Source organism: Nymphaea colorata, chromosome 6, assembly GCF_008831285.2.
Source record: "Nymphaea colorata isolate Beijing-Zhang1983 chromosome 6, ASM883128v2, whole genome shotgun sequence".
Lineage (NCBI taxonomy): Eukaryota > Viridiplantae > Streptophyta > Magnoliopsida > Nymphaeales > Nymphaeaceae > Nymphaea > Nymphaea colorata.
Window position 1 is genome coordinate 18,819,652 of NC_045143.1, and position 9,848 is coordinate 18,829,499.

Here is a 9,848-nt window from a genome sequence, read left to right on the forward strand (position 1 = left end):
TGCCTCCGACGTATCCCCCATCTAAATTTGGTAGATGATCATCCTAAAGTCTAAACCGTATGCATCTTTCCAAGAAAATACAGTCGCGCTCTTTTAAAAAAATTAAAACTAAAAGTGATCTGCTGAGCGTTTTCTTGTTGCGATTTGTTGGCATCTTTGAAAATGATATAATATTGTATGTTTCTAAAAGCTACCATCTAACTTACTAAAAAATGTTTTTAACCGATTCATTTTCCAGGTCCTATGGTTTCTTTTCTTTTTGTTTTTTGGGGGTATTAAAAACTTTAATATCAAAAACCTACACGGAAAGAGGCGAATTGCGAAAGGAAATCGTAGAGAAAAAACAAAAAAGAAGACGATGAATTTTATTATATGTTTTAAATTTTGTCACTATGCTCAAAGGCAGCCCAACTGATCTCGATCTCCGAATTCTGAGAAACACAAAAATTTTCTGACCATTTTCTAGAATGTTGGCAGTTACACGAAATACTTCCTCTCGATTTTTCACACCTAACACCCAACGTCCCCCACGAACACCAACGGGTCGTACACGAAGAGGGGCATCGCCCCGTCATTTTATCAACAAACAGAGGCTAAAACCGACCACCAGATTACAAAAAGAAAAAGGAAAAAAGAAAAGTGCAGCAGGAAACAGCTTTTCCTGTTGGCAAATGGAGGGAACAGGAAAAGAAGAAAAAGATTTAAAAGAAGGAAAAAGAAGAATAAGACAAAAATACCCTTGCAAATTCACACTATCTACCTAGACGCCCCTGGCGAGCATCTCCTGAAACCTCCTGTAAGACTCCTGCTTCTCGAGCCGGAATCGCTCGTGGAAGCTTGCGATAAACACGTCGGCCATTCGGTCGATCTCTTCCACTGCCTCCGTGTTTCCGGCTGCTGGCTTACCTGCCGCCGCTGCTTTGCACCCGGCGGCCGGAGCGTCGGGCTCGTCCTCCTCGGCTTCGAAGTCGTCGGTCGGAGGGAAGACGGAGTTCCAGCTGGAGTCGTAGTAGAAGAGAGCGTCGTCGGCCTTCTGGAAGCCTCCGTCCACGACGGTGATGGGCATCACGTGAGCGGAGGGCCAGTAGGCGCGTGAGTAGAGAGCCATCCGCGCCAACGCCTCCGCCTCCTGCTGCTGTCGCCGCCTCTTCTTCCGCAGGTGGCTAACCAGGAGGAGGTGCTCGATGAAGGACTTGGCCTTGGAGGCCGCGCGGACGAGTCGCCCCACGTGCTTTAGAGTCCAAACTTGGCGAGCTGCTCCCCGGAGGGAGCTGACCAACGGCTGCTGCTTCGCCTTCGTCATCAGCAACATTTCTCCAGTAAGTGCCCGCAATGCCTCTTCTTCTTCTTCTTTCCTCTCGATCTCTCTCTCGCAGAGACTGCGGAGACCAGCGCTCTCCATGGCTGCTTCCATTTTATGGTCGCGAAGGTAGTAAACTGCCGCGCACTTTTCTGTATATTACAAGTTTGCCATCCTTCTGTTTCGTCCGTAGCCTGGTTAGGTTACAGTTGAGCTGTGTCAGAGCCACGAAGACAGGGTCTCCGCATGTAAGCCAGTGGGCCGGGTCGGGTTTGGATCTCGCTTAATTGGAGTAAACCAATACAGTGATTCGTATTCAAATAAGATCTGCCCTTTACCACATTTGAATTATCGAATGTTAACATATTTAGATTCAAATTGGATTCGAATAAGACTAAAAAAAATTCATACTATACTTGAATTCGATTTTTAAATTCACAATCCAAATCTGATCCAGATCTGACTTTTATTTTTAGAAATGAAATCTGACTTTTACTTGCACAACAAAATATGAACCTCATTATGATATGCACGGAACTAACTTTCAAAGTGTATGAAAATTAAATATGAGATATTTATTTAAATAGCCAAATCTTAATCTGAATCCAATCAGATGAAACTTTTATTTTTTTTTCATATATGGCTTTCTTGAAGCAGTTTGATAAGATATCTGTCCATTAACATCCCTAAATGCTACCAACTCAAATACATACTCGTATCATATGTTATAATCAATTAGGATTTGGATATGGATCTATTTTGTCAACTTGTCTCAAATGATTCAAATTTAAATTTGTGTATCTCCAAGATTCTATAGCATATCTCCCTGGCTAAATGCATTTGAACTCTATGAAGCATGAAACACAATTAGATTCAGAGACAACAGCATGCGTTGGATCCAGCAATTAAATTGGATTTGGTATAGGACCTTTTAAGGTGTGGAAGGGTTAAATGGGCTGCATTTCGATATCAACCTCCTTTGGCATTTGGCATATGGATACGAATTTAGGGTGGTCGGGCACCCAATGGCCTAGTCATGGGACCTAAATTTGGGCGCTTGGCCTGTTAATAAGTTATTGATCTCGGTCATCCAAATATTTTTTATTTAAAAAGTATATATTTTATGGTAATTAATTATAATTATAAGTTACACATATATATATATATATATCCAAAAGTAGATGCGGATCATTTATGAAGTTCAATCAATTGGGGAAGAGTAAGAAAAGTTTTCGTACCAGAACTTAAACAACTAATCAACAAATCAAAACTCAAACAACCCGAAACAACTCTGACAAGTACAAATATCATTCTCTGATATTTTAAATATCTTTTACAGATGATATTATTCATAAAAAACCAAAAAGAAAAGAAAATAACCAGTGAGTATATGGGATTTTTTTTATAAAGAAAAAAAAAAAGTTAAAAAGAAAGCTGGGTCAGGTCACATGTCGGGAGAGAGTACCATTATATTATTGCCACATAACAGGAGTGAACTCAAAAAACGAAGAAACAAAGCAGCAACGAAGGGCAGACGGACGGCCCCACGGCAGCGGCGATGGCCGAGGAGCACTGCGTCAAGAGACAGGTGGGGGCCGTACGCCATGGCAGATGGGGGTTCTGTCCAAAGACAAAGGTTGTTGGTTTCCCTCCCTGACACTTGCACTGTCAGAGCAGGTGGAAGAGGCTAAGGGAGTTTGCAGAATCTAGAACCCCAATAAGCCTGAAACCAATCACCATTAAAATTGAAAAAGCGAAAGGTATGAAGGAGAAGGGAGGAGGTGACAGTGCGCCACTGTGCCCCCACAGCCCCAAACTTTAGCTTCTACAGAGGGACAAGGTGTGTGTTCAATCACAGTCAACAAGATGGGGAGGGGAGAGAGAGAGAGCATCTCTTTTCTTTTGTCTCCTTTGCCTTTTCTTCCTCTTGCTCTTCCTTTGTCTTTTATTTTTTGCATCGAGTACAGACTCTCGTTTCAAAGTATTTCAGAAATTTAAGTTAGCTATTCTAACTTACGGGTAGAATTATGAATTTTTTATTTGAAAGAAGGACCAATTATAATTTTAAAATTTTGAAAGCAGCCAAAATATATTTTTCAAAATTTTCACATAAACTAAATTAAAGTTTATATATACGAAGAGAGCCATGACTCCTGGGGGCCTACTTGGCTCCCCCCTTATAACGTCAATTCAATACTTGGATATCTTAGGAACTAGGACACCAGGTAGCAGTATTTCCAAGAAATAATTGGTTGACCAATCATTGTCGTTCAAAATTTAAATAAAAGCATAAACCAATACCATGATGTAGAGTGCGTCCACACCAGTCACAAACCTGGTTTAAACCAGGTCCCACATCAGGATCCAAATGCTTCTTTAGGCCTCCATTTATAGGTGATTTATTTTTCATTGAGGAGAATTGATGATTAATTGGGGTACCTTCCTCCTTTTTCTTTCTTTCTTTTTTCTTTATACACATTTTTCTTCGTTAATTTATCATTCTTTAGTATGATCATGAGAGATTTAGGGCAAATGCCTCAAACTCTGCATCGGACCATGTCGTATTCCAAGTTAGAGTCGAGCGTGGTCTTGATTCGAACTTCAATATTCCACAAATGTTAATGCACTTCTAGTACGGTCTAATATAAGATTTCTAGTGTATGTCAGCTAGCATGCGTGCTAGTACTTGAGCTAATGACCTACCACTGACTTGAAAAAGGAATCATAAATCTTCAAGTAAGTGAGTTCAAGCACATACAGACACGATTTCAAAAGTTTTCTATATGGGAACTATTTCTTTTGCCGTCCCCACTTCCCAGAGATAAAGTGTTTATTGTCATGTTCTTGGATTGTGTAGGAAGCACTTCAGACTGACCATATAGATGTAGGATGCGGATGAAGCTTAGAGAGATTCACCTAATTAACTTGTATTAATCCACGTTATGCTTGACTTGGTCCCTTCAACATGTATACCTAAAACTGAGGGGTCGGGGCCGTGAAAATAGTCTCGGGCTGGCTTGGGCGTCCAAATCGGGCCAAGCTGGCTCCCAAATAAAATTTGTATATTAATTTTAATTAGTTTATATATTTTCTCAATAAAAATATACACAATATATATATATATATATATATATATATATATATATATATATATATATATATATATATATATATATATATATATATATATGGAACCAGGCCGAGCCCAGCTTGGCCGAGACAGCCAAAATGGGACTTCGAATCCAATGCCCACCCCTATGTAGATCTTGAAAGTGACTTATTAAATCTACTGGCCGCCCCAATGCATACATCCACGACACACAGCCAGCACATGATCATGGAGAACGCTTTAGCTTTTTCAACAAGGGTAAGATTCTCACAACAAAGAGTCAGTGCACCACATCCAGCTTTGGTTTTCGATACTTGGAAGAGGAAAAGCAACAACTGAAAGTGGCGCGAGAGGTTTGCGCTTGCTTTTCCTTGCAATTTCTTGCCACATGCATTCCCCAAGTCATCACCAGTGGCTGTCAGTAAATCGGATTTGAAGCGCTGGATCGAAATTCAACCCGCCCATGCACTTTCTTTTAAACTATAGCGTGGATCTGGATCACGCGCGGGATCTTAATTGTAATAAAATCTGCCTCATCACACAGATCTCGTGTATTAATCGAAAAAGATGCGACAAGTACACCAAAAATGAGTCAGCCATATAAAACAACAATAAGATGCATTTTGTATATAAAAAAAAACATCAGAATACAAAAAACACGTTTTCTAGTATTTTTTTAATAATTTCTCATTTATGTTTATATATTTTTTAGGATTTTTTACAAAGTTTAAATTATTTTAAGATTTACCAAGGTTTTCCAGATATATACAACTTTGCCGCGTGATACTCGTAAACAATGTAATGTGACAGTAGCTAAATTGGATATTAATAATATGTCTGATCCAAAGATTGGTTACCATAAAATTTCAACAAGCACACCTCCATTTCCCTCCATCAAAGGGTTGGAATCTATTCCATTGTGGGATCCAAACTTTATTTTCTTTTCGTGTTCAACGGCCAAAAGCAACGCTGCCGTGCACTGATTTAGGAAAAAGGATAACGATGGGATAATGGCCGAACTGAGCCTACCATGGGTAGCCAGTTCCTTGCCATGGAAGGGCAACCTATGGTTTCACCCTGCTTTGTGATGGGTGTGCCCTTTGTCAGGGCTCGTTGTTGGCCTTTATGCATGCAAGGCCCTTCAGACTAGTCCAATCGAATCGGCCAGTTTCACTTTCATGAAGAAAAAAATCCATGCATGCTATGTGATCGGTAGACTTCGTAGAGGCCTCGATTTGTGCTTGAGCCTGCTGCATGGACCCTGAGCTGCATGAGTGGAGCCAGGAATTCTTTGGCTAAACTACAGTTTCAAAATTTTAACAGGAGCCAAAATAGAAATTTTCAAATTTTTGCCCCTTCGCCCGTGCTGGGTCCGATCCGCAAAGTCCAAAGGGGCACGTTTACGTGTAAGTAGTCATGTTCTTCAACTACTGGCTGGGATAGTTGGCTTTTAAATTTCTGACTCTACTACTGACTCATCAAACCTACCCACATTCAGGCTGTAGCCAATGTTTGGGGCCAAACATATGCCCTCAATCCTGGACACAATAAGAAAATGACTTTATTTAACTATTTTGTCTTCATGACATGGGCACTGTTCTTTATCTTTGTAGGGTTATTTTGCAATTTCGAGCACTTGAAAATATTCACGTATTTGATTTAGGAACGCATAACCAGCTTGCCCACACCAACGCCACAAAAGCTCTTTATTCTCATACTGATGCTAACTTTGTTTACATATAGCATCCCCATTAAAGTGTAAGGATTTTCTAATTAAGGGTCCTGATCAGCTAAAAATTTTTAGTTCTGCCACTCGCTTCGACTTACGCCCTGCCCTGTATATCACATTTGATAATTAAGCATCTGCAGTAGTCCAACTAAGTAAATTAGTAACAAGCTTTGGAACGCAAAGTTCTATATGAAAGCTCGGTCAAGTACTCATGAAAGTGCGGTATATATATATATATATATAAGTTGGATGAAGATAATACCTGAAAAAGAAAAATATTAATTAACGATCTAACTACATATATATGCCAAACTAGTTAGAAAAACAGGTAGGAAAATGAAATATATGGGTTTTTTAAACTTGAGAATCAAGCCAATTTATGGATAGAATCACAAGCAGATAAGACCAGACTTCTCAAACACTTGGAGAGACATGAGATCATCCCCATTCGAAGAATTTGGTGATGGAGGGTCAACAATATCGGCAATAAAATTGCGCATTTCCGTAGCGACCCCCACCAACCTGCATTGAGAGATGTAGCATTCAAGGAATTCGATTTGACAGATCACCAAATATGCTTTGAGAACGTGTACTTCATTTTTTTAATTGGAATTCTTCCTCCGAAAAGGAAAAATGAAAACATATTTGTTTCCACAAATTGGAAATGGTCAAAATCCTCTTTTATTTTGTAAAACTTTACAAAAACATGATGGAAAAAAGACATTTCGTGAATAGGGGTTTTGAAAACTGCAGGTATCAATTTACAGGCTAAGAATGATACCCATAAAGTTATCCATCTCTGATGTGACTCAAAATTTTTATTTGAAGCAAAAGCTTGGAAGGGCTCACAAGGGCTGAACTGGGTGTGCTGCTCAAAAAATATAGACTTTATTTTATTCCACCTGAACTTGACAGGCTGAGAGGTCAAGCATACTGCCTCAAGCATAGAAGCCTAAAGTGGCAATGCATTATTTTCTTTTCGTCAGATCAGTAGGAACGCCATGGTCATAATTTGGATGATCAAGTGGTCTGATCATTTATTATGTCATGAAGGAAGAGAGCTTTTGCTTCTTGGACGGAGACAGCGCCTGATCTCCAAACAAAATTGGTAGGCCATTCTTTTGGTGTGGCCTGCTCTGACACATGTGGATCACATAGATCTTTATAATCTTCCTTGACATCATGAACTGATAGCATCTGCCTTTCTGCTACTACTGCCACTATTATCAGCCCACGCTGGCCAGAATCCGCTGAGACACATCTTATTCGCACCTTGTTCGCTCACTGGGATGGGGGTGATGCAGGCTCATGGATGGCCACGGTCACCGCCGTAGCAATCCTGCCGTGCAATGCAGCCAACAATGGGGACGCCCATGATTCATGAGGATTTGCCAATCTACCAACTCTATCTCTCTCTCTTTTATATATATATATATATATATATAAAAGCTGAATATAACTAGTGACGCTTTTCTTTGCATCATCAACTTTGCTTTATTAAGTTCACGCAATGTTGGCTCAACAATTTAATTTCTAAAATATGTCGTTAATGCCTCTTGGAGAGGTGCTAATCTGGATGAAATGGGGTAATGTACAGGACAGATTAGATTCGTTTTGGGACCCAAAAAATGGTGTTCCGGTGTTCAATAGGAAATGTTCTTTCGTAGTTTTTAATTGTATTCCGGCTATTGAGAACTTTGGTCTGCTGCATCTTTTTCTTAAGGTTGACTCAGCAGTAGATATGTAGCTGGGGAGAGTGGAGGGTTTTTCATGAGAGGGCCAAATTATAATTTCAAATTTCCAATAGGTGCCAATATATAATTTTTCAAAATTTTATATAAGATAAATGATTTTTATTTTAATTTACATGTAAACTTCTTAAAAAAAAATTAAAGGGGAGCCAAGGCCCATGCGAGCCATCCCTCTAGCTCCGCCCCCTGATTGATGGGGTTTCCTCTCATCCGGTGGGGGGTGTTGCCCTTAGTGCTTGATCTGCTGACATCTATTTTTTGTCCGTATAAATTTCATTCCCATTCCCTAACCATTAACATTGCCACAGAAAATCTGGTTTTTTTTTAAAATAAAAAATAAATAAATAATTAAAAACAATGAAAACGAAAGAAGCCCATCTTTTTACTTTTCTGAAGAAAATTCTAAAATGAGTTTCTCAGGTTTTTAATGTTTTGTCACTTTTTTCTTGTTATTTTTATGTTATTTTTGATTTAAAGTTTAGAACTTAAGTTAATCTATTTATCTTCATTTCTAGCATTACTTATTTTATCAAGTTATTTTTTTTATGTTTTTTGTTAGTTCTTTATTTGTTTTACTTTTTCCTAACTTTTAAGATTTTTTTTTATTTTCACAAAAATTGCTGAATATTTCCCGAGATTTTCAGGATTGCAGAGAAAAACATGAGAAAAACCCTCGTTGTTTACAACACCATTAGTGATATTTGTGACAATGTTGTTTATACATGATAGAATTAAATGGCATTTCCCAAGTAGATTTTACTGCTATGGTGGAGTTGGGGAATGCATGATGCATCTTTCCCTATCGTGCCCAGCTGGAATTTCAGTTTGGAACCTTATAAGCAGGGGTGGGGCCAGAGGGCCATCGGGGACCTTCAACCCCCTTCAAAATAAATAAATAAATAAATAAATAAATAAAAATTTACATGCAAATTTTCAAAAAATTAATTTATCCTATATAAAAAGTTCGAAAAGTTATATTTCGGTCCCCATTAAAATTTTGAAACTACTATCTCCTCGCCCCCAAACCATGAAAAATTCCTGGCTCTGCGCTGCTTATAGGCTCTAAATTTAATGTTAATCTGCAGGGTTGGTGTTCAATTCAAGGTGCATGAAAGTGGTGGTGGAGCAGAAAGTTACGTTTGAAATGTGAAAGGAAAGGTAATTGACTGCTATGTTTTCCTATGGTATTGTGGAACGTTTGGAATTTTAGAAATGAACATGCTCATGCCTTCAACTTTCTCAAACTGCCTTGAAATTGGTAACGTGGAAAACGAAACTGATCTAATTGTTAGTGCTCTGTGGAGTGAGAAAGTAAAGGATGAGGTATGGTGTTGGTGGTGATCTGGTATAATACCAGATGCTTACCGATTTTTCAGTCGTTTTATTTGCATCATACAAACTATCGGCATCTGGAATAGAGGTGGGCAAAAAATTCTGTACGTTGTTAAAGATGTTGCGGCAAATATTGTTAAATTTGCAGGTATTAGATAGGCAGACATGGCTCATTCTTGGGCAGCCTTACATTTTGTATATAGTTTATTACAGACTTTTGCACATTTCCAGGGAAAAGTTGGGGCGGTAATTGGTCCTATAGGATGGAGAAGGGAGATTCTGGGGCTCTTATATTAACCTACATGGTTGGAGATCTAAGTTTTTTGGGAAAGATTTGTTCACCAAACAATCTTTCTGTTTTGAAGTATAATCCTATTTAGGAGGTTCGTGGTCTCCTTAGGGATTGTTTGATATTAGGAACACCTTGTGGGTGTTCCATGAGTCTGCCCAAAATTGAGCTAGATCCATGGGGGTTGATCAGTCAACAGAAAGACAAAAGGCCCAGGGCGACTGCCTCCATTGCACTTGAGAGGAGAGTTGTCCTACCATCTCCTCAAGTGAAAGAGTGGATGTTACAATTTGTGTGATAGTAACATGGAACAAGTGACGAGTCGCTTCTCCCCTTCG

General features: G+C 39.1%; 1 protein-coding gene across 1 annotated transcript; it reads right to left on the minus strand.

The window, feature by feature from the left end:
• Positions 1-547: 547 nt before the first annotated feature.
• LOC116256384 (uncharacterized) lies at positions 548-1,417 on the minus strand. The gene has a single exon (XM_031632743.2). It carries the CDS (start codon positions 1,412-1,414, stop codon positions 761-763), a length of 654 nt encoding a protein of 217 aa, XP_031488603.2. The 5' UTR covers positions 1,415-1,417; the 3' UTR covers positions 548-760.
• Positions 1,418-9,848: the final 8,431 nt, after the last annotated feature.

What these genes read in the sequence shown, in the direction of transcription:
- LOC116256384 (XM_031632743.2), bottom strand. Translation starts at nt 1,414, where the DNA reads ATGGAAGCAGCCATGGAGAGCGCTGGTCTCCGCAGTCTCTGCGAGAGA.